The sequence below is a fragment of the Idiotropiscis lumnitzeri genome, chromosome 13 (genome assembly GCF_059441095.1).
Source record: "Idiotropiscis lumnitzeri isolate Australia: NSW breed Sydney's pygmy pipehorse chromosome 13, RoL_Ilum_1.0, whole genome shotgun sequence".
In the NCBI taxonomy this organism is placed as follows: Eukaryota; Metazoa; Chordata; class Actinopteri; order Syngnathiformes; family Syngnathidae; genus Idiotropiscis; species Idiotropiscis lumnitzeri.
The window spans coordinates 16,639,653-16,665,381 of NC_142403.1; the positions used below are offsets into that span (position 1 = coordinate 16,639,653).

The following is a 25,729-nucleotide window of genomic DNA, read 5'->3' on the forward strand; positions in this document are numbered from 1 at the left end:
CTCTTTTTTTAAAAGTTTGGGAGAAAAAGTGTTTGGGAACGGAGTGTTGCTTCATTGGGCATTCAGAAGCAATTTTGAGCACGAGATGGACCCAATCTCTGTGGATTTAGACAGGATTAAGCGGGACTCTTGCACTCCGAGAAGCGCTTGACCGCTAATAATGGGAGCGACCCGTCGGCTGTCATGCCAAGCAGCCCGGGAGAAAAAAAAAAGAAAAAAAGCCGCGCTCCTACAAAACGACAAAGGCCAGGGGTTATCTCTCCCTTTGTCATGGTAATTGAATAATAAAAAAAAAAAAAAGAAAAAAGAAAAAAGCAAAGAGGTGTCACAAAAAGCCCCCCAAAAAAAAACAAGTGACAAAGGAAGTGACAGCGTGCGACGGAAGCAACGCTCATTCGTTCTCATTCAAAGCAGAGCTGCGAGACAAAAGGCGGGAGATTAAACAGCTCTGCCTCACATTAGTCTCTTTGCCCGTCGTGGATCCGCCTGCAAGGTCATTTAGAAGTCACGACGAGGGGATCCTCCTCCTCCGTAATGACGATCAGCGACGGCGCCATTTTCATTCCGCGAAATGACGAGGAGCGATATCCCGATCGATGCGTGACGCACGTGAAGGCGCGGCTCGCGTCATACGCGCAACGACGACAACGGCAGCAGAAGCAAATTGGACTCTTTTCTATTGTGAGGCTGACAGTTGCGTTGGACTTTCATCACATTGCGATGTGTGTGTGTGTGTGTGCGACGGAATGACGCAGATGAGAGGAGTGATGAGCTCCCACGATGAGTCAGTGTGTCGACAAGAACAAGTTTTTTTTCCTTTCCATTTTGGATTTTGTTTGATCATTTCATTTTTATACTTTTGAACTAATTTGTTTAATTTTTTTGTGTTTTGATGTTTGACGTTTGAGTTTGGGTCTTGGATTGTTTAGTTCAATTCAACAGATTCTTTTTTCTACTTTTTAGATATTGTGTAACTTTTAATGCATTTTTTTTAAACTTTCATTTGTCCTCTTTTTTGCTCATTTAATTCAAAATTTTTATTTTATTTTTTATTATTCTATTTCGATTGTCCTATTTGAAATAAATGTTCTATTTTTTTATACGATTGCTTTTTACCTTAGTTATTAGTTTTTCCCGTTTTTCATTTTCATTTCATCCACAATTTAGATGATCAATTATTAGATTTTTTTTTTGCCATCATAAAATCTCTCTCTTTTTTTTTTTTTTAATCTTTTAATTTTTTTTGCACACTAGAATTTCCCTTAAAGGCTTAATTTATGATTTCATTTTTAATCCACGCTGATTTCCTTGAGGGATCGATGCAAGTGATGCAGCACCTGACACAAGGTTGACGGTGCTGTGCACGTGCGCTCATGTGTTTGTGCGTGCGCGCGCGTGCACGTGCGCACGAGGAAGTGAAAAGGCAAACAGGAGATGTTAAAGCACCCCCAAGTCTCAATGCTGAAGGCAAACCATTAATCTTACCTCTCATACGCGCATCTGGGCTTCAGTCCCAGCTTTGTGTGTGTGCGTGCGTGTGCGCATTGGCGCGCACGTGTGCCTGCGCGAGAATGTGAGTGTCTTTATCTCCAAATACAGAGCAGTGTGAATGATGAACATGCTTTCCATTATGGCGAAACAAAGGTGTTTCGAAATAGGACATAAGAGGCACCCGCTCGCATACACACACACGTGCACTGGTGTGTGTGTGCGTGTGTGTTTACCAGTGTGTCAGCTGTAGCCGAGTCCAGCTTTTTTTTGTGCTACATCAGTCAGGTGCCTATTAGGAGAGTGCTACATGCCGTTCCCGCAGTCAGCCAGGTGGCATTGTAACGTCTGTCATATCAGCGGTACCTTTCCTCCTGGAGTCCCGCCTGAGACTGCCGGGCCGGACCGCCGGCTGGAGCTCCGTCTCCGTCGACATCCTTCGGGCTCAGACCGGGCTCGGCTGGACTGGCGCGGCGGGGGGCGCCGGGTGTGTGCGTGGGCGCCGGGTGTGCGTGCGTGCGTGGCGTGGCGGCGCCGGGTGTGCGTGTCCGGGCGCACGGGCTCATGGGAGGGAGGGTGACGGGGCTTCAGCCCTGACGCGGCGTCCGGCGTACACCCACGCCGAGCTGTGTCGAGATGATTAAAAAAAAAAAAAGTCAGTTTAGGTAGTACAATGCATTCAAATTGAGCACAAAAGTTTACACACCCCTGATTTCGGGAAAGCTTGTTTTGACTGCTGGCAAGCATGACAATGAGCTGCTCGACTGGGCCTTGAGCGCATGTTGCCCGTGGTAACGGCGAAGTGGAGAGACCCGCTCAACACTTCCTGTCAATAACGCGTCTCAGAACGGCCGCTGCTTCACGAGCAGATCTGCATCACCGAGCTGAGGGTGTTAGAAAACTAAAAGGACTCCGTTTCTATCAACGGTGACTTGTCACGTTTTGTCCTGGGAAGATTTTGGCGTCTTCCTGTAATTGTTATCTGCAAATCGGTTTGAGAGAAAATAATCAGGATTTTTTTTGTCGGGCAAAATCAAACAGCCCTAAATACGAGAACAAAAAAAAGTAGTAGACAGGTGAGTATAGAACTCCGTAAAATATTCACGAGTAAGTAGCAGCGTTATGTTGCTTGCACTGCATTCAATAGGATAAAGAGAGAGAGAGAGAGAGACAGAGAGAGAGAGAAAGAGCGTAAAAGAGACAGAAAGAGAGAGAAAGAGACAAAAAGAGAGAGACAAAGAGAGAGTGAAAGAGAGAGAGAGAAAAAGAGTGAAAGAGAGATAGACAAAGAGAGAGAGAGAGAGAGATAGAGAGGAAGAGAGAGAGAGCGTAAAAAAGAGAGAGACAGAGAAAGAGAGAGACAAAAAGAGAGAGAGATACAAAGAGAGAAAGAGAGAGTCAAAGAGAGAGAGAGAGAAAGAGAGGAAGAGAGAGAGCGTAAAAAAGAGAGAGACAGAGAGAGAGAGAGAAAGAGCGAGACAAAGAGAGAGAGAGAGAGAAGGACCTTTCGTTCAACGTTACGCAAGCCCCCTCTCCGTCTACCTTTTAAACTACATTTGAACTTCTCAACTCACTTCAACAAACTAAGTTGACATCATGATGCCGCCAAAGGAATAATGCAAAGAAAAAACAAAAAAAAAAAAACAAACAGCGGATAAGCGGGGGTTCACTGCACATTATTACAATCAACCATTTACAGAACCACTTTTTGCCGACCGCTTTAGCCCGAGGGCACCGTCCACTCTATTTGGAGTCGGCCAAGTGTGCTCACTGAGAGCCGTCAATAAAAAAAATAAATAAATAAAAAAAATCATACACCTCTCAGATTTGCACTGTGAATGCACAGAAAGCCGAATGCGGTCAAGCGTTTCCAGTCGGTGAAACAAGCGAATAAATCAGCGAGCGGAGGCGTTCCCCTTCGACTATCAGCGCTGACCTCTTCTTCTCCGTCTACCCTTGCTTGGAGAGCAGACTTGAACCAAATGAAAGCAGAGGAAGACGGGGGTCGGGGGGGGGGGTTGGGTAATCTCCCCCCCGACCCCCACCGCCCCCCCCATCCCCATCTCAGGCAACGGGCCTTTCTATGTGAATAGGAGGCCCCCCCTGTAAGCCTCGGGCGAGAGCAGATGAATTGAGAGCCTTTTAATTTGCTGCCGACAGAACAGAACAGAGTCCATTTAATTCCACCAGCCGAGGCCGTGTCGGCAAAACGCTGACAATATTCTTTATCTGGTCCAAACACACTGGAAAAGTGCGAGTCACTCCAATTACAGGCATTATCTGCGGGGCTGCTCCAGCAAATGGATGGATGGAGAGACAGAACGAGAGGGAGCGAGGGGAGGTTCGAGGGAAGAGAGATGAGTGGGAAGAAAAGTAAAGGGTGAGGTAACAGAGGATGGGAATGAACAAGGGCTGAACGGGGGGGGGGGGGGTGCAGCGGGGAAATGTAAAGCCAAAGGAAGTAAAAATCAGGAGAGAAAGGATGGAGTGTAAACGCTCTTTGCACACTCCTCCCACTCTTGCCTTTTGTGTCCCCCCCCCCCAAACCCTCTTTGGAGCCGAAGCTTTTCACGCGGCATCTGGAAACTCGCGTTGACGAAAGGCAGCTTGGTTAATCCTCCACTTGGACCAGAAAACACACACGCACTTGACTCGGTGTTCACTGCAGGCGCTCCGAGGATGGGGAAACGTCGCTTTGAGACCTCTGCTGAGGGGTTATCAAAAAAAATAATAATAATAATAATTTTATCTTTTGCAAGTGTGAGAGAAGGCTGAAGCTGAAGTTTTGAAATTCTCTCACCTTGCAAGAAGTTTTTGTAAGTTTGGGAAGTGAGAGTTTAGCTGGGTGAGCAGTTTAAAAAAATATGGATATAATTTAATTTTTTTTTTTTTAAACTAATTAATTGCAAAAAATCCATAGCACATTATCCACATAAGCCGCAGCAACCTTTAAAATAAATAAATACAAAAAATATCAAAACTATGGAACTGAAATATAGAGCGCCCCCTATTGGTGAAAGAAAAATCCACAGAAAAGCCGCACCGTTGTATTAGTCGCGTGGTTCAAAATCGAGGAAAAAAGTCGCAGTTTATACTTTTGATATTTTTACTTCTATAATACATTTGGCTTTTCAAAACATACAAATTCATTTTTAAGTAAATAAAACAGTTGAATTAAAATATTGAATCGCACAATTTTTAAAAAATTCATCTCAAGTGAACGTTTTCATTTTTGACAGCCCTGGTAGGTATACATATTTGTTGCTATTTACATTTTCCCGTTATGATTATTTTTGTCCGTTTTTCCTGATCTAAATTTCAGAAAGGAGGATCACCCCCCCCGATCGAGGCCCTTCTAATTCACCCGATTTCACAATCATTTTTCGCAATCATCATTGGAATGGGTTCATTTATTTATCGAAAAACTGGAGACGGGTATTTGAACACAAACAAACCCACGCCAGAGAAAACTTAATGCCCCCCCCCCTAATGTGAAGATTTTATCCAATTCAAATGATGAGTTGAAGCTTTTCAAAATTCCACCTCCGCATCCGGTCCAACACATTACAAACGCAACAGCTGCTCGTCCGCGGCAAAGAAGTGGTAAAAAAGTGCCACCGAGCCACTCTCCAGATGTCGCCTTGGCTCCAGACATATGCTGGCTTCTCTGGAGGAAGCCAGAAGAAGACGACACTTCTTCGCATTGAGAGCTACATCTCGTCTCCAGTGCGCCAAAAGGAGGAACACCATCATATCGATTCGAAAAGCCCTCCAAAAAGCCCTTGAGCTCTTCATGCGCTGATGCCAAAGAAGTGCGCTGCCATCTAACGTTAGCATTGTAAATAATTAAATAAAAGTAAATAAATATAAATATATAAAAATTAAATATATAAAAATAAATACATAAATAAATAAATAAAAATATATAAAAATTAAATATATAAAAATAAATAAATAAATACATATAAATATATAAAAATAAATAAATACATAAATAAATAAATAAATAAAATGTAGCGGCTTATAGTCCGGAAAATACGGTAAACGGTATCGTATTTGCATAATAGGAATCGCAATAGGAATTTATAATATTGTAATTGGTGTTGATCCGATGGCATCGGGAGCAGCTTGACACGCAACGTGAACGGGTAGCGTCGGCCTCACGTTGAGCGAAACGCATCCCTAATAACTGGCCGCTGTCGTAGAGCTTTGGCCCGGAGGCGAGTGAGCGGGCGTCGGAGCTAAAAGTAGCGTCAAAGTGGGATGCAAACTCGCCTCCCGGCGTCTGGATTCAGCCAGTCGAGTCTGGCGGGCAGACCAGAGCGAGTCGTAAATCGGACGTCCATAAATGGGGCGCTGCCAACAGGCTGGCGATGTCAGGATCTGTGTGTGTGTGTGTGTGCGTGTGCGTAACAGCGGCCAGAATGCTGCCAACGGGAGCCGAGTGCCAGGAAATCAATAAAGTCTGCCAGGCAAACGGAAAAGGAGAAACGGAGCTGGGATGTAATTTGGACACTGCCCAACACCAGAGAAACTCCTCAACCCGCCCCCAACAACTCCCCCTGTGCCTAAAAGTGAAGCACTCTTGTCTTTTTCCATTTTAACAAGGTTATCGAAAAGTCTCTCTCTCTCTCTCTCTCTCTCTCTCTAAACTAAAATCAAAAAACCAGCTCACCGCGAGCACGGTGAACATTCTGCGCTTATCATCAGCGTGACGCCACACCCTTGTAGATGAATAATCCAGGTGGCAGTGCATGCGAGAGGTTATGCCTGACAAATATGCGACGGTGTCATCTGCTCTACAAAGCGCATCACCGGAGCAGTCATGAGAGTTAGAAAAACAAAAAAAAACAAAAAACAAAAAAAACAAGAAAGCAAAATGTCACTCAACTAGAGATGAGCGGTAGGCTAACTTGCAAATGCTAATTCCCAATGCTAATTACTAAAAAACTAAAAATCACATAATGAAAATTTTCTGCCTCAAAGACAAATCTATCAAAGTAGATTAAAGTCGCATTGCCTGTCGCTGGACAGCCTTAAAAAAGCCGATGAGTGAGCAAAACTTTTCAGATCCTTTCTCATATTTCAAAATATTTAATTAAACATTATATAGCGGTGCGTTCCAAAAGGTCGGTCCAGATGATCCGATACTCTCAATTCAAGTGCAGCCAAATGGACACGATTGCGCGATTACCTCAGCCTTTTCCAGATGACCGCAACAAGCTAGCGAACGAAGACCTAAAGAATTCGCAGCGTGCTAGTCCTCAGATGCTCACAAGTGCGTCTTCAGTTACCTGCAGCCACTCGCTGAACTTTGCCCGACGCGCTGAATAGATGTCAGTTATTAACAGGCGGCCGCTTGCTTGATATCTTGACTCGGACAGAGTTAATTGTTTATTTTTAAGTCATTTTGTTCCTCGGCTTTGAAGTCGTGAAATAACATTCGTGACTGTCTGCTCTGATGATCGATCAAGTCATTCATCTGTTTAAAAAAAAAAAAAAACAAACTCATTAATATACTCTATCAAAGTCGTAATAACACAAGTTTCTATTGGCTATTTTCTCAGAGCTATTTTCATGGTAAATCACTGAATAATTGCTGGGAAAAAAAAATCGTAGCTCTGTTTAGTGAGAGCGGCAACAGATAATTTGAGAAGTGGCGAAACGGATCACATCAGTCACGGATCGGATCGTTTTTCAGAGCACTGGAAAAAAAAAAAGATCAATACAATCTCATTTGATTTTATAAAATGCTTAAAAAAATTAATTTCAGGCCCATCACAAAGTAATCTAGAGCCGCAATATTGAAAAAGAAGTGGAAAAAAAAATCGAAAAGGAAGGAAACTGCTGAATTCCAAGCACCTTGTTGCTAATGCTAATTGCTAGCTGCTAGCGGCCAACGCTATTAGAAGATTCCAAACTTCTGAGATTCAGAACAACTTCCATCCATGACTTTTATCCGAATTTGAGGGGATTTGTTTGCCCTCAATGCGTCAACAATCCCACATTAGACGCCCGCTGCCATCTTCAATTTGAACGAGATCCAATTTTAAAAAGCAACAAGTCACCCTTGCCTGCAAGGCAGAGAAAGCGCTCGTGTTTTGTGATCGGAGTTTGGAAAACAGCTCTGTTGGCTTTGCGAAGACGCCGACTGTGACGCGCGGCGGCGGCGGCGGCGGCGGCGGCGGCGGCGGCGGCGGCGGCGGCGCTTATTTCTTGAGAGGCTTGACACCGCTTAATTGCGCTAACGAGGCAAATTTGTGTTACGGTTTGGCTGCCAAGTAAGGACAGCGATGCTGTTTTGGGACGTCTGACAATCGTCTCCAGAGGTGGAAGCAAGAAACGGAGCCAATTAAAAATGTGCTCGCTTTCTTGACCAACCTTCTTTACTCTTGCTTTACTAGAGTGGGTCGGTTAATTTGTTGTTATACTAGGTGAGTTACTATCGTCGTTTAGTTTGCTCGGATGGTTTATTTCAGTCAGGTGGTTGATTTACGGCAATTGGTTGATTATTGGTTTATCATGTTTACGCTTGTTAGTTGTTTGACGACATTTGATTGGTTTGCTCGGTTGATTTACTGCAGTTGATGAGTTAGTTGCTTGGTCGTTTCACGATGGTCGGTTGTTTAAAAACAGTCGGTTGTTGGACTACAGTCGGCGAGTCGCGTGGTTGGTTCATACTGCGGATTGTTGGTTTTGGCCGGCTGTTCACGACATTTGGTTGGTGAGTTGAGCGGGTTGGTCGTTGACTTCTGTTGACTTATCGGTTCAATACAGTTGGTTCGTTTCGTTGGGTGGTTTGTTGCTTTCATTGGATGTTTGACGATGGTTGGTTGGGTGGGTTTGCGCCAGTCAGTTTTGATTGGTTAGCTGTTAAGACATTTGGTTAGTTGTTTTGTCTGGTTGGTTTACCGCGGTAGGTTGTTTCATTGGATAGTTTTACAATGTTTGGTTAGCTGGTTGGTCAGTTTACTCCCCCCCCCCCCCGCAACCCTCTCCGGAGGCGTGTCCCCCCCACCCCCCCACCCCTTCGGCCGCGCCTCAAGTGAGTGATGGATCGACTCCATCTGTACAGCGGAATGGAGCACAATTGTGGGGCGTAAAAATAGAGCGGGGGAGCCTGCAGCAGCACACAACTGGGACTTAATGAGGGATGCAATCATCAATTATTCAAAACTCTTAATCATGGTGACGCACAAACACACACGTGCACACGCACACGCGCACACAGACTTGCTTGCCACATGCCTCTGAAGGCGTCGCTGCAGGCACACAACTCCAAATAGATGAAGAGCGATCGAAAAAAAAAAAAAAGGAGACGCTCCCGTTGCTCCACTTTGCGTTATTTCCAACCGTCATCCAATCCGAACGCGTCGCATCGTTAAATCCCATTTCGGATTAGCCAGCATTCTTGCTCGCAAGGAAACAACCATTGACAATAATCTGGAAAAAAAAGTTTCGCAAAAAGACGCATTTTTGAACTGCATCTCAATTTGGATGGAGTCCAAAAATCGATAGACACCTTGCTTTTCCCGCCGAGCCGAGCGGAAATTGACAAAAAAAATGACCACAAAAATCATTCGTCCGCTTAGGTCGGATTCAAAATCATTCGAGGCCTTCTCCAATCGAAGAATAAAAATAAACGTTATTCAAAGGAGATGGCGAGGAATGCAGCAAACTGCACCGCGGCCCCGGCTGGCCTTCATCAACCTCGGACTCCAAAAATCAATAAGCGTCCTGCTCTCATGTCACTTAACGCAACCAAAACGTTTGAGGAAGCTCACGTAGGCCTTCAGTGAAGTCCGACTTGAATCAATCCTCCTCATATTGCCATCATTTATGACACCACAGCTGGACAGATAATATATGTTGGACGACCTCGCTTCTCTCGAAAGGTCCGTCTTGAAAATGGCCTGGCAAGCGTATCTGCAATTAAATTCCCTCCTTCGGCTTTGCTAATTAAAACAGAACAGACCCAGAGGGGGGGGGAGAAAAAAAAAAATCGAGATTTATTTAACGTATTTTCTGAACTATAGAGCACCCCCTACTGGTGAAAGAAAAATCCACAGAAAAGCCACACTTGTATTAGCCGCATGGTTCAAAATTTTAGAAAAATATTGTGATTATAGTCCGGAAAATACGGTAAAAATAAAGGGAAGAACAAATGTTTCTTTTATCATAAAAAAAAAACAAAACAGCAATTAACAAGACCTTATTAAATATTATTTTGTTTTTCTCGCTCAGACAGCGTGAAAATTCAGCTTTGACCTCATTTGAAAAATACGTTTCAATGAAACTCAACATTGGAAAGCAGCCTTATCTTTTTTTTCCAGTTCATATTTTTATATCCGACTCACCCGTTCTGAACGTCACCACAACTCCAAGCGCACATTCTCACACACACGTTCACGTGAAGCCTCTCAAATGCGCACATGAACGCTCTCACATACCACCTTCACACTCTCACACGCCTCTTAACCTCCCACGTCAAACTCGCATTGGATCAATCGTTACAAAATGACGCCAATGTTGCTCCAGATGGATCCCACACCCACACACACACCCCCACGCCCACACACACACACCCCCCCGCACGGTGAGCCACGATGCCGACCGACTTGGCCTCATCAGCATTGAATCACTGGCGGATTATCAGACCCGGGACGAGATTTGCATAAATCCCATTGGTAAGTCTTTGAACTTTTGCGACACGCACACGCTAGCAAACACGGAAAAGTGCAGAAATGTGTTCGCTAAAGTTCCTGGAGGTGAGGCAGTTTGGGAAAAAGCCAGCCTTTTAGCACCCTGCGGTCTATTGCGCTGTCAGTCGGTCGGCGTGAACTCACCCAGGGAGCGCAGAACATCGCCATTCTCTCCCCAGCGGGGGCCCCGAGTCAATACAAAGCTCTTTAAAGAAAAAAAAAAAAAAAGTCTGAAAAAAGCTGGAGAGTCTGTGTGTGTGTGGCACAGATAGGGGCGGTGGAGCAGGGTTTTAACATTCAAATGTCTTTTCTTCAACTGCAGGCAACTCAAAGGCAAGATTGGGGAAATGCTGGGGAATCGGCAATCACTAATAACTATTTTCATGCGGGAAAAAAAAAATTCAATAAAGATACATTTTGAAATGAAAAACTACTACTTTCGCAAGGAGAGTATATCGAGCCTCCCAAAAAAAAAAAAAACACGCAATGTTAAAATTTTTTCCAATGAACAAATTATTTGATATGATATGGACGCCAAACCACTATTTTTAGCCAGAAAAATATAAAATTGTCCCACACAACAAATCTGTAATTCTAAACAAGCTCCAACATTCTGCCACAAAACACTGAACATGAACAACCAAAGAAATTAGTGATCCATTTCTCTGCTAGCTTAATGCTAACACACAATGCAAAACGCCATAGACAAGCTAACGATTATCGGCCGGGCCGATTATCTGGACCGATATTTGGCACTTTGCCGATAATTGTCATCGGCCTTTTTAACTCATTCGCTGCCAGCCGAGTAAACAAGAATGAATCTTTGACGTCTTCAGCCGTCAATGGCAGTCAACGAGTTAATAACTTTCAAGGCCGATGAATTAAAAGCTGATTTATTTTGGCTGGCTGCAGCCCACTTCTCTCTGTCTCTGCTGTGCTGGCGGCCCTGCGTGCAGAAGCAGATTCAGGTACCTAAATAGTTCACCAAACCAAGCAAAGCATGTGACATTTACACCACAAAACCTATTCAGCCACAAAAAAAAAAAAAAAAGATGAAAAGCCAAATCAATGTGTGTGTGCGTGCGTGTGCGTGAGTGTGTGCAGGTAATGACGGTACCGTCCCAGCCCGTTAATGTCCAGGCCTCTCGGCGCCATCCATCATAACGTCGTACCGCTAACGATAGCACAGACACCGCCGAGGAAAGACGACAAGGATTGATAAAGACAAAAGAGGCATAAAGAAAAAAATGGCTGAGGGGAAAAAAAAATACCCGTTGGGATTAAAAGTGACAAAAAGCCCCCTCACGAAAAAGTTAGTCATCGTATTTGTATCTCACGATGAACATTTTAAGAGAAAAACGCTTAGCAAACCATAAAAAAGGGCACAAAACTGCTATATTGTTCCATAAAACAACACATTTAAGTTAAAATATTTTTTTTGCTTTGACTTTCGAGCAAAAAAAAAAAATTTGTTTCAAGCGCTCTGTAGCCGCAGTGAACTCAATTCAACTCGCAAACAATTCTTTCAAAAAGAACGCCAATCATGGGCGCAATTTACTGTTAATAAACGAAGACAAATAAAGTTTGCGCGTCTACAACATGCACGAGAATTAGCCTGAAATTTCTCTGCTAGCTTAATGCTAACACACAATGCAAAACGCCATAGACAAGCTAACGAATAGCATTTCGGCAACGGGAATTTGGTTGGACCACAGCAACACTCGTTGGCATATATTCTTTATCCTCTGCAAAGACAACTGCAGTTTATTCAGGTGCAAAAAAACTAAAAAAAAAAACTAAAAAAAAAAACCCAAATTAATTTTTGGAAAAATTACAATATTATAGAAAATGCGTCTGGATTTTTAGGAGGCTAGACTAGATTTCATGAATTCTCACTTGACCCCGCTCAGTGCGCAAAGTGCCTCGCGATAACGGCTCAAAGCGATTTGGCGCCATCGAAAGCTGACTTTTTGCGTCTCTTCTGAAACCTATCGTGACGAGATAATAAAAGATTTCCTGGGCATTGTTCGGTGATGTCACCCTGGAGATGATTTGGAAAAGAGCTTCTTGATTCAGGCAGGTAGATGCAACGAGAGGGTCTCTTAGAAGGCAAAGGCCCGAGCGCTTCCTTTTTTTTTTTTTTCCCGCCGTTTCCTATCTTCACTCCGGCAGCCCCGGAGCGAGATGGAGGCCGACGCGGCTGTGAAATTGGCCTGTCAGATGCCTCCACTGGCAGAAAAACACAAACTGCGAATATGCTAATAGACTGCAGATTAAGATAGAGTACAGTAGTAGCTGCGGGCGCGTGCCAGTGCATTGATATGCGCTGGCATGCGCGCACGCCGGCTGGCTGCGGCGCTAATGCAGTGTGGAGTGGACTGAATGGCGAGCGGAGGAAGTGTTTGATGAGGTTGCAGGTGAGCAACGAGAGGAAATGCGATGCCAGATGTGCTTTTCGGTGCTTGCAGGAGAAGACAGCGGAAGTTGATGGATGCTTATTCCGAACGAGAATTTATTCCGCCACGTTACGGCCCAAATGTCGATTTTATTCGTCAGGGTTGGCGAAAATGTTGGGCGCAAAAATTTCTCGAAATCATCGGCGCTCAGAGCGGCTCAACACTTTGTCATGGAAATGACAATTTAGCCACAGAAAGTTTGGTTTTTAAATCGTTCACACTACTAGCCGAGTAAAACCAAAAAATGGATCTTTGACGTCTTTAGCCGTCAATGGCAGCAAATGAGAACATGCCATTTAGCCACAAAAAAACGCAACATTCCATCAGAAAGAGACTCAAATTGTCGAATAATATATTTCATAAAACAATTTTTCTGATTATACATTTTTTTTATATTTTACGTATTTAGATATATATATCTTGTTCCACAAAACGCGCCCACAAACATGGTAGGTTTTCCTTGAATAGCTGCTGAGGGTTTAAAATGAGTTAACGTATTAGAAAATAAATAAATAAAATGAAAAAAAAATAATAATAAAAATTGGCTGATTACATTGTCAATTTTTAAAGAGCTAATTTCCGGGTCCTTTCGCCACAGTGTGCCACACTCAACCCCCCCCTCCAAAAAAAAAGGACCGCACAGTCACAAGGTTAAATTTTGCCAAGAAATCGCTATCGTATGGAATTTAAACGTAAAAGACAGAAATGCGAAATTTTGCCACACAAAAAGCAACCGAAAAATTAAAATGTATTATTTAACCAAAAAAAAGGTATTTTAATTCCACAAAAATTCCAATATTCCTCCAAATACAATATATTATATTTGATTATTTTTTTTAGGATTTGTCACTAAATGTATTTCATTTCAATGAAAAAAAACCTTAAAAATTAAATATTAAGCAAAACAAAAACAGCGCATTCAAGTCAAATATTTTGCCGCCAAATTACGCTCGTCTCACAAACATACAAATGTAACTTTTTGCCATGAGAAAAGTTATTTTACACGCAAAGCACAACAATGTAAAAATATGACATATCACTGTCACGCATTTCTATTATTATTATTTTTTTTTTTAGTAGCAGCAGAATCAGATTCTTGCTCGAGCAATAAAAAAAAAAAAAAAAAAAGTTGAATTCAGCTACCTGAACGCAACATCAAAAAGAAGCAAACCCTCGCCGGGAATGGCATTGACATCGTTGTTGCATATGTGTGCGCATGTACGTGCGTGCGTGCGCGTCTCCTCGAGGGCGATGGCGTGATGGATGTCGGCAGCCAGCCTAATAAATTACCCTCGGGGGTCAATCCACTCCGGTGAGGAGGTCCAACCCCGGGAATGTCCGGCAGATATGCAGGCTTCCAAATCGCCCCTGCAGCACCACTTCCCGGAGAAGCCGTTCATAAGACCCGGGATCATTAAAAGCTTCTCTCAAGAGGGAGCGCGGTGGGGCGTGGGGGGAGGGGGGGATTTGGAATCACCGTAAAAACTCACTTGAGGGTCCATTTGCAGTCGAGGACCAAGTCGGAGTGCGTAATTTCCAGTCGTGTTTGCCGTATAGAGCTGGCTATGCTTCATCCCATCTCACGTTGGTTTTATTTTGGCAACACTGGGCCCGGCGGAGTGCCAATGAAATTTACGACTGCTTCGACCACGTTTAAACGATGACGGCGCTGCTCTGATGCAATTTTGGTGAATTTTATTGCGCCACGTTTACAGGGAATGAAAGAAACCGCTTCGATTGGCCATGATTGAAGTTGGACTGTGACCACACCCACAGCGGCGCAGCTCACAGGTTGGGTCTAATTTGCAATCACACAAAGATACGCCGTGTGCCACACCGTAATTAAAATGAAGCCCGGGAATATTGCTGAAAATGAAATATATTTCCACATAAATACTGGATGGAGTGTAAATTATCAGAGGAAAAAAAAATAATTTGCCACAAAACGCTCTGCCCCTCGCTACAACAGGCCAATGCCGAGCGTGGCTTTCGTTGCCATGACGACTGGGAGCGTGGAGCCGGGCTACTTCAATATTTTCGCGTCACTTCATCCACAAAGTGTCGATTTGCTCGAAATTTGCTCAAATCATATCGCGGGGCAGCACCTCGACGTAGCGGTGATTTCAATTTGTGGAAATTTCCGACGCTCTTGTCAACGTGTGCAACGCACCTCTGCTCGCTCGCTACGTGTCACACCAACCAATCAAATCGCGTCGCAGTCGTCTCACCATCGCCGCTCGCATTCATCCAGCGTCACACACTTTAGTGAGCAACGGCCGGCCGTCGTGGCGACGTGGGTGGTCCTTTAACGCCCCTCATTTAAAAAAAGTGACTTGATCGTGCTAATCGGAGCGCTACGACAGCGAGCGGTCGTTATCGGGCAGGGAGTGGCGCTAATTGAAAGACGACCGTTCTAATGTACAGATACAGAGGGGGAGGGAATGCAATTACACAGCAAAGACACCCACACACACACACACACACACACTTCCCAACGATGCCACTGTAAGGAAGCCAAACTATTTCACGGTGCTACACTCGAGTCGCAAGCAATATTTGGAAATCAAAACACGAAGACAGCAAGCCTTAAATGAAAGGCAGCAAATTTCATCTTAACATTCACGGACAGTGAGCGAAAGAGACAGCAATCGGTTGCGATTACAAGTGCGTAATAGCAGCCGATTAAGATGCTACTGAATTAACATAAATGGAATAAAAAAAAAAAAAAATTGTGTGTTTGCAAACTAAAAGACAGGAAAGCAAGCAACAGTTAATCTTGCATCCGAGAAATAACTTAGTCGCTGCCATTGACTGCTATGCTCGTCAAAAATCCATTTTAATTGGATTGGCAGCGAATGACTTTTAACTAAAAATGTCAAGTAGCAAAGAGGAAAAAACTGTGGGAAAAAAATAGAGGGCTACCAAACGGGCCGAGAAAAGTATGCAACTAAATGATTAATCAAAATAACACAATAATGTAGGTAAAGCGCCATGGAAAGTTACAATTTACAAACAGAGATGATGACAATCAAGTAAGAAGTAAGTGAGCGAAATTTTTATTTATTTATTTATTTTTTATCTTTAATAATGGTTGATTATGAACCAGCCAATCATAAAACTTTTCAAATGCGTGCTATATTTTTCACATCATCACTCAACTCATCAAAATTGAAATTTCTTCCGAGCAAATTTGAATGACTTCATTATTTCCCGCCCACCGCACAACAAGAGAGCCAATTACACGGCCTAATCGCGTGGGCATGTCCGGATGAGCTCGTGTGTGCGTTGTTGCGGGGGACTCGTCTTCGCCAGAAAGTGCTGCGCGAGGCAAGCTTTCTAAGCCACTTTGCAAACACGTGAAATTGACGGCACCGACGCGCTTTATTCCCCGGCAAAAAAAAAAAAAAAAAAGCTTGACTAATATAATAAACGCACGCTTACAAGCGTCTAAAGCTTCTAAATCCGCACGTCACCAAATGTCTCCGGTGGTTCTGAGTTGGCGTGTGTACATGGGGAGGCCTGGGTCTTTGTTAGCGTGTCACTAATGTGTATTTACGCGGGTCAAATCCTCTTACGTGTGTGCCAGTAAACAAGACTAAAAAGGCGAAATGTCATCGGTGCGACGCAAGCGGAGGGGGGGGGTCACCGGGAAGCACGTTGACATTCTCAAGAATGCGGCTGGTCCGTTTGGTATTTCAATGTATGTCAACATAATCAAAGTACATCAGCGGGTCACCAGTTATGGATTTAAGGGAGCTGTTTGTTTGACCCGACACCAATTTCGGCAATCGACACAAAATTCGGGAGAACAGTGTCAAGAACGCATGTCTGAAGTGAAACAGGAAAGCATCTGCTTTTGGTTTCGAGTCCAAAACGCTTAATTGGACAGCCAATTGAATCCGTTGATAGTAATCGTTTTAAAATTGCATAATTTTGGTGCAATTTTTTTGCTCATTATTTATTGCCAAACATGACAATAAAAATAAAGACTTTCAAACATCCCAGTCAACAAATCCCCAAAAAAAAAAAAAAATTGGGGGGTCAATCTGTCACTATTGCAAATTTACACTAATACTAAAGGACAAAGTATTATTAAAAAAAGAAAAGTCAAATAATTTTATGTTTAATGTTAAGGGACTTGAAATTTTTTTATTTAATATATATATATATATATATATGTTTTTTTTCTTTAATTAATAAGTCGATTAATCGGCTATCATAATTTTACTCGCCCGCCACCCAAAAAAAATAAAATAAAAAATCATAACCACCTGAGACCTATTTTATAGAGTTTCTCCTTTGCCAAACTCCCCCGTAAAAAAAATTTGCAAAGAGTTTTGGTTTTCAAGTAGAGACCGAGTAATTAATCAGCCGGCCAATTTAATCAGTTGACAATCGCTGTTTTAATTATTTATTTATTTTTTATTTTTTTTAAACACAACCCTTCGCCTTGATTTTTCCAATTTTCTTCACTGTTGCAAAATTAATAATTTTAGTACAAGTATTGTAAAACAGGCCAATGTTCTGCTTGCAATTCAACACCTAATATTTAAAAAAATTGTAAAAAAAAAAAAAAAAAAAAAGGCCTGTCAAAGCATTTTTCAAACCTTTCAATCAAAGTCACAGAAGTTTTCCGGTGCTTGGCTTTACGGTGGTATTAAATAAAAAATGCTCTTTTTTTTTTTATGTTTCTTCCTTAATTGGAACTTAACTCGGGATAAGCTCATTTCATGACCCGTGCAAGCTCGTAAAAGCCGCGGCCCGGGAAGCGCTGAGGTGCGACGACGGAGTGCTGACAGCCAACAACTCTGTTAACGTGTGAAACGCTTATGTGGCACGTCTGCAGCCAACGTTCTTTCAAGCGCCATGTGGCTTTTTATTGCAAGAATAAGACAAGGTCTGTTTAGGAAACTCTGGCAGCCTTCTCGTTAATAAATGCAACTAATCGATTTTTTTGTCCACCAATCACAGGGCTGCAGTGAATCGAATTCTTTTAAGTTACCAGACCGCCGTCATGACAAAATTTCAGATCAAATAATTGATTGACACTAAGGAAAATCATATATTTCTTTTTTTTTTTATTGTTAATGTAATACATATTTTAGGTAATAAATTTGAAGAATATTTTTTACAACAACTCTTAATCAAGCACTAGCACCTAATTTTTTTTAAATACTTTTATAGAATTTTTTTTAATGATTTAGTTTTTTACAATTTTATATTTTACATATTGGAAGTTTTTTTTTATTGATATTGGAACAAAAATGTCAAACAGATTGGTGAAGAAGCAAGCAAATGGAAACAAAATAAATAAAATTATTATATATATGTACTAGGCCACACAAAGAAGACCTTCCATAAAAAAAAAAAATAAATAAATAAAAAAATGTTTAAAAATAAAGAAATAAAAATAATAAAATAAAAACATTAATAATTCTTTTTGAAAATTGCATTCTATTAGGTCCCGTTTAATCGATTTGGATCTGACTAATTGTTCAACCCTCGTCGCCATCTTTATGATTCTGTTCCTATTTGAGTCACTTCCTGCTTTTAAGCCCCACCCCCTGCGTGCTGCCAATGCTGATTGGACAGGAGCTAAATTAGGCGCTGGCAGACATTTTGCCATTGAAGCGCGTCGAATATTGACAACAAAGAGCAGACGCGGGCTTGGAAATTAATTAGAAAGTGAAAGGAAGGAAGAAGACGGAGAGGTACAAAGAGGAAATCCTCCGAGGAAAACATCTTAGTCCTTTTGTTTGCTCCATCACAACTTTTTTTTTTTTTCTTTCTTTTTTTTTTTTTTTTTCATTTTCCCGCCGCAGTCTCTGGGCGAGCGCTTCAGCGGCGACGCTAACGATGCTAACGACGCTAACGCTGCCCCCAGCAACTCCTCTTGGTGCGCATTCATTAGCCGCTGTGCTCCTTGAATAAAGACGACGGCGTCGCCACTCGCCGGCGGCCTTTAAAGCGGGTAATATACTGGCTAGTGTTTGTTTGCGGCTTTCTCTCGCGCAGCTAAAATGTCACGAGGAGAGTTTTATGCCGCCGTGGCGTGAGGTCGTACATCACCGTGTGTGTGTGTGCCACTGTGGTTCGGGGGCGGGGGGGGGGTTGACATGAGGGAGAACGAGTCTGGGAGGATGTAAAATCTTGAATTAATTTTGGTGTTAATGTGCTGTGACTCCAGCGTGCGCGCGGACGTGCGTGCGTGCGCGCGGACTGCTCTTGTGTCTGCAGATGCTAATCCCAGCGCTGCTGGCGGATTGCGAGTGTTTTAAGAGATTACAGATTACAGCCGGCAGTGGCAGATTAGCTGGCGGATTGACCCGTGCCATCTCCCATCTACTGTGGCGAGAGAACAGACGGAAAGATGTGGTATGATTTGGATCATGAGCTTTTATTCCAAGGAAGGATTGCTGGCAAATGATGTGGTATGATTTGGATGGTCACCCGAACACTTGCTGCAGATTTTACTTTAACCCCGGATTGACTCTGTAATCCAAAACCCTAACTTTATTTTTGATACCCTAATTTTGGTTTCAAATCTTTATTTGAAACCGTAACGCAGGCTTGAAATTTAAAATGATACGCTTTTAACCCGAACAATTGTTTGACACCTTAGTCTTAAACCATAACCCGGGATTTAAACCATAATTCTAAATTCTAATTTGAAACCATATTTGCTGTTTGAAACCCTAACACAGGTTGGAAAAATATTGATCGGATCATTAACTCCTTCACTGCCAGCCCAGGTAAAATGAATGTAATTTATTTTCGTCTGGCATATCCGTCATTGGCAGCGAATGAGTTAACATTTCGTATTTGATGTGGTATGCTTTGGACTGTCATGCTAATCCTATTGAGAATACTAATCCCGTCTCCAAACCTTACTCTCTTGACCCAGGAATGACGTGAATCACTAACTTTTTCCATGGACACATAAAACGCTTGCTAGTCGATGTGGTATGCTTTGGACAGTAACTCAAACCAACTATGGAAAGTGTAACTTCACTTTGAAAGATGATGTGATATCATTTGCATCACACGGAATGCATTTTGCGCACGGGCGCAATAATAAACATATTGTGCATTACGTGTCGCCTCCAGGGAGTCGAAGGCCTTGAAATGGAGCTCATAAGCGCATACATACAGCAACAAGCAAGCAAGCGAGCGAGCACATTGCCAATGGATTATGTCGGCTGCGAGGTTGATAATCACGTGCAAAGAAAAAAGGACGCACCCAGTATGTTGATCAGTCACCACGGCTGTATGGAGTGACAATATTCAAGAGGGGCGTGTCATGGGGCGTGTCCTGGGATGCTAATTTTTGACCGAGTTCGAAGACCAAGACGAGAGCTTTTGCAACATCTTCAGCCACTGCTGTGAGGTCGACGGGAAGTTTTATTATGAAAGACAGAGAGACAGAATGAAATTGATAGAGAAATGTAGACTGATGTGGTATGCTTTGGATCATGCGTGTTTGCTTTTAACAGGCAGATGGGCGGACAGATCGAAAGTAGGGCTGAGTTTTAAAAAAAAAAAAATAAATCAATATATCGATTTGAATCAATGTTCCTTTTCATAACCTGATATCGATTTATAACAGCATATATCGTTACTTTTAATAACGATTTTTACCCCATAAATATACATGACTTCACGCGAGAACTTGTCACGACGGGAAAGTACTAAAAAAAAATGGCGGGAGCAGTTAAGTCGGCGCCAACAAGCATGAAGGAAGATGTATTTTTTTGTCTTGATCAGGTCATATTCAATAAAACGGACATGATTCGTGTAACTCAATTCTAAATATAAATTTTAATATTTTTACTTATGCACTTAGAGCAAGAAATTGCAGCATTGGTTCCTCCGGGAATGCCTTCCATACAAAAGTGAAATTGGTACGGCGTGAAATCCTCGATTGAATCGAAAAACAATCGGTGAATCGAAAATCGAATCTGGCTTTTGTGTATCGAATCGAATCTGGAAAGTTGAATCGCTCGCCAGCCGAGAAACCTAAATTTGAAATCCTAACCCTTGTCGAAAAGCGAACCAAGTCTTCAACTATGACAGTTTTTCCCGTCAGGTAGCTTTTTCCAAGGATAAAGATGACATTCGCTTTGAACTACCCGAAACTTGTCTTGAAACCTTACTCTGAAACTTTAACCATTGTTTGAAACCCTACTCCGGGCTCCAAACCTCACTTGAAAAATATACACCACTCTTGGTTCGCCTCCAAACCCTAACCTCTTCTCTTTTATTGCTGCGGGTGCCAGATGCTTGCTGAAGCTTTGTCATCGTTAAAGTGAATAAAATTAAGGAGCACAAACGAAAGCCCGAAACAACTTTAAAAAAAATTTTTTTTTTAAGGTGCTCCTATTACCTCCAAAAGTGCAAAGACGAGCGTTGCGAAAACTTGAGACGAGCCCAAGAGGCCGACGGCGTACGGAGCCGAGATTTGAAGGAGGGCAAAAGACCGCACTCAATAGTTTGTCTTTCTTTGAGCTTCCAAACAAGACTCCAGGGGTTACCATGGCAACCGGACTCGCCCGCCGGGCGCATACAAGCGCATGTAAGAGGCAGTGGTGGGGGGTAAATGCAAGAAAAGCTTAACTTCTTCAAAGTGGCAGTTGAGAGAGAGAGAGAGAGAAAAGAAAAAAAGAGTGAAGCCCAATATGCTGCAATTATTTTGACCTTTTATGCAAGACTAAGCGCACATTTTGCTTAATTCATTTTAGTCGTCGTGGAAAAGGTTTTTAGAATAGTCATCACTGGCCTCCTCTGTGATTAAATATAAGAAATAGAGGAGAAATCTTCCGGAAATAGTTAAAAATAATAATAATAATAATTAAAACCCACAAAAAATGCCCTAAAAGATGAGTATTGATGAGAAGAAATGATTGGCCGATATTTGGGATTTTACCGATTATCCGTATCTGTCTATTCTATTTTACTTATTTATTTATTCGTTTTAAACTTTCAAAGCCGATCAATTAACAGCTGGTTTATTTTGGGCCTGTTGCAGCACACTTCTTTATCGCTCTTTCTCTGGTGTGCTGGTGGTCCCGCCTGCAGAAGCAGATTGGTCCCGCCCACAGCACCATCTGATTGGTTCCACTTATGATAAAACTGCACTAAAAGCACTTGAAAGTGCGACTAAGCCACATCAAGTGTCAGTTAGAACTGAGCCTATGATTGAGGATTCTCGAGGCATTTAAAAAAATAAATAAAATAAAAAAAAATTAGCACTTTGTCAACCACTTTTTTTTTCATTTCCTTTGCTTTTAAACTTTTTCTGGACTTTTTGTCAATGCTTTGTGAAGCACATTGCGATACCTCGTGTACGAAATGAGCTACAGAAATAAATCCGCCTTTCCTTTCAATGGGGGAGTGTACCCAATGATGTGGCCGGTGAGCATTTAAGGAAGGATCAGGTTTCGTTAACTTCCAATTTAATATCAATATCATCACGACAGGATTTTATCTTGAAAGTGAAGCGTTTCAATATTTTTTTTTTTTTTTTTCAAAAAGTAGCTCACAACGTCACATACGAAAAAAATGCTGGGTTGGTTTCCTAACCCACTCGCGGAGCAGCTGTGGATTTGGAGCAAATTGGGTTCCTTTCACATCAAGGTTGAGTTAACTATTTGGATTTGGGCGGGTTTTGGAAAGGATGCTGCTTGGCATTTTGAAGTCAATTGAATGCAGCATTCGGAAATGTTGCCGGGCGGATGGATGGCTGACTTTGGACACGGATCGGCACCATCCAGTTGGGCCCCCACGTCCCAAGACTGGATAAAAATGTGAGGACTGTGTCAGGTGGGAAAACTGCCAAAAACACCACGAGAGTGAGTCGCTGTGGAGACCCCTGACAGGTGAAAGCTGCCTCTTATTCTGAAAATAAATAAATAAATAAATAATTAAAATCGGATCAAAATCCTGACCCAACATGCTGGGTCAAATAACACAACATTCTCCCCACCCCTTTTGGTCCCGGCGCTGGCTCAGCTCGTTCAATCTAATTTAGTCTACTTTCAAACCACACACACGTGGACAAAATATTAGGAACGCACCAATCCCGTCCAGCACAAAAAAGACCACAAAGGCTCTCCTCCACCACCACAGGTGTACCTAATAAAGTGACCAGTGTGAAGCAGTTGGAACCTTCAACGTGCCCCTCATCCTTGCCACTGGTTTTAACTTGTCCCTCCCCCCCCTCCCCCTCCCCTCGGGCCGTAGGTTTGCACCCCCCCCCCCCCGCCCACAAGCGGTCATCAGCCCAACGCAGAAAACATGTTGATCCGGACGGGAAAACGAGCCGGGATAAACTTTATAGACGTTTGGTCCACTGCATGATGATGGGGGGGGGGGGGGGGGGGGGGATTAGTGACAAGCTGACGAGAGGAGATGCCGCGGAAATGCAGCAGCGGTGTGTGCGGCTCCCGCCTAATCACAAACACACACACGCACACTATATGTTTCACTGAGGGGGGCGCGCACACACACACACACACACACACCCCCACGCACCCCCACACGCACACACACACGCACATTTACATACCCGAAACATTTCAATGCACCAGCACATATTGCATAGCAGCGCCGATTACAACCCACACTTTTTTTTTTTTTTAAACACCTGTTCCGCACTTACCTTTGCACAGCAGCAAGAAGGAGCACACTTAGTTCCCATTGCGTAGAAAAAAAAAATGCGATCAAAATTCAAAAGCAGGTTTAGTGGCGTTCCCGCGTGCCTCCTTCTGCTCCTCCTCCTCCTCTTCCTCCTGCCGCTGCTCCTGCTGGTTTATTCACACATCCACCGAGAGTTGCAGTGGGCGCAATAATCCAGTTTTCCATGCCGGGGAGAGCGCGCGCAAGCTTCCTCACATCTTTTCTCTCCCTCAATCCCTTCTTCCAAACTATGCCGGTCTTCTTTCAGCACCTCCTCCTCCTCCTCCTCTACCCTCTCTCTCTCTCGCTCGCTCGCTCTCTCGCTCTCCCCGAGGTTGCCTGGTTACCTCCTTCTGCCGCACGCCAGCCAATGGCGGGCCGGGGCTCCTCTTAACCCCTCCGACGCCAGACTGTCCTATTTGCAGCTTTCAAGGAGTACGGAAAAGTGATGGGAATGTTGGGGGGGGAGGGGTTGAGCAAGAACGAGCATTACCAAACTATAATGAGGAAGAGGGAAGATCAAAGAAGGGGGGGGAGGAGTCAAGGCTGGGGTTGACTGTGGAAATTAAAAAATATATGTTCTGGTGTGATGTTTTCAGGGCATTTGTTTGAGAAACATTGAAATGAAAATTTAAAGCGGCACAATATCGGCGAAATGGACTTTAAACGGGGGGGGGGGTTATCAAATCTGTCTTGCAGTCATGAGGTTCGGGGTTAGAATCTGTCTTGAGTTTGCATTTACACGTGGGTGTTTTTCAATGTGTGCCCTACGTTTGGTCACCACTTGCTCAAAGTTAGCTGGGCATGAGGACAAGAGACATAAAAAAAATTAAAAATAATTACCGTAATTGCCGGACTATAAGCCGCTACTTTTTTTCCTCGATTTTGAACCAAGCCAGGGTTGTATTTTCACGCTTGACGGCAGCACTTCATCACACCTGACAGTTAGGGTAGCCGATCAGCGTGTGTGGCGCATGCAACAGACAGTGGCAATACCAAATAACGGCCAATTTGAAAGAAAATGGGGCATTTTGGAACCTCTCAGGTAGAAAAAATACAAATCTTTTTCCGATGATCTAAGTGATTTCCGGACTATAAGGGCCACCCGCATATAAGCCGCAGCAACTCTTTTTGGAAAAAAAAAGTAAAAAAATAAAATGCCCCCCCCAAAAAAACGATAAACAAGCCGCAGCAAAAATAAAAAAAAATAAATAATAAAAAAAACGCACCAGACTATAAGCCGCAGTTTTATATGTTGAAAAAAATGAGTTGTTTACTGCATGTCCAGAACGATTTTGTACCGTGAATGCACATAAAGGTACATAAAAAGATTCTTAAAACAGTGCCTTTTAACACGGCAACAACTTTGCTAATTAAAACAGAACAGATCCCAAAAAATTGCGATTTATTTAGCGTATTTTCTGAACTCAAGGGCGCCCCTACTGGTGAAAGAAAATAATCCACAAAAAAGCCGCCGCACCGTTGTATTAGCCGCATGGCTCAAAATCTAGGAAAAAAAGTAGCGGCTTATAGTCCGGAAAATACGGTATTTGTATTTAAATTAGAAAAAAAACACTCAGGTCTAAAATTGTCTACAGGTGGACATTTTCTAAAGTTTTGCAGCGAAACAGAGCAACAGGCGCCACTAAACTAACGACGGCACGGTATTGCTGCGCTAATGGCAAACATTTGTCCCGATCTCCGTCTGAAAAAGTTACTTTGACGTTTGCCACTTTTTGCAGCGAGAAAACACCTCCACGCGCCCTCGGGGAAGGGAAACCATGCGAACAGCGGCGTAACTTGCTACGCAAAGAGAAGACAGCTGCTTCCTCTTCTGATATCTGCCGCAGCACGCTAACGAGATACAGAATCGCGTCCCAAGAGACCCGATTGGATCCCGAGTAGGGAGGGATCGTTTCTTTGGGACAAGAGTTGTTTTGTTAACCCGTAACTCTCGGGATGAGTGACGTACTTTGAAACGATGTCTTGCTTCGATAATCTTTTGGTGGCATCGCTCATGTCTGTGTTTCCGGCGAACAACGCATACATGTACGCGCTGAGCTTTGAAGGGTCACGACGACATCTTGAAACGGGGAAAGAGTAAAACGGCATAAGAATGATCATGAATACTCAACGTGAGGAACGAGTCAGAGGGTGTCCAAAAAATGGCTATTGCGGCATTTTGTAAAGATCTGGAGTTCATAATTTGATATCGACAATTCCTGGCTTGACAAAAAATGGACATGAAACATTATACGTGCGCGCGGAAAATCAACGACACGATTAATACTGCCGCGTAAAAAAAAAAATGGCCGTTTTAATCTCACATTGGGTTCTTTTATGCCTCGATTTTAAAGGCCGTATGTGAAGTTTCATTTAAGAGGCGAACGCGTGCCCTCAAATGTCAAC

The 25,729-nt window shown here is 43.0% G+C and overlaps 1 protein-coding gene across 3 annotated transcripts in view; it reads right to left on the reverse strand.

Moving 5' to 3' along the window:
- The window catches only part of dab1a (DAB adaptor protein 1a), a 162,940-nt gene that overhangs the window by 51,605 nt on the left and 85,606 nt on the right, over positions 1-25,729 (reverse strand). For 2 of the 3 annotated variants that reach the window (XM_088313542.1, XM_088313544.1), the window contains exons 1-2: positions 23,304-23,591; positions 1,855-2,114 (exon numbers count right to left, since the gene is read on the reverse strand). In XM_088313542.1, coding sequence (XP_088169668.1) covers positions 1,855-1,924 — 70 coding nt within the window. In that variant the 5' untranslated portion in view covers positions 1,925-2,114; positions 23,304-23,591. Of the gene's footprint in view, positions 1-1,854; positions 2,115-23,303; positions 23,592-25,729 lie in introns of those variants that run through there. The other variant, XM_088313543.1, reaches the window with a different exon arrangement.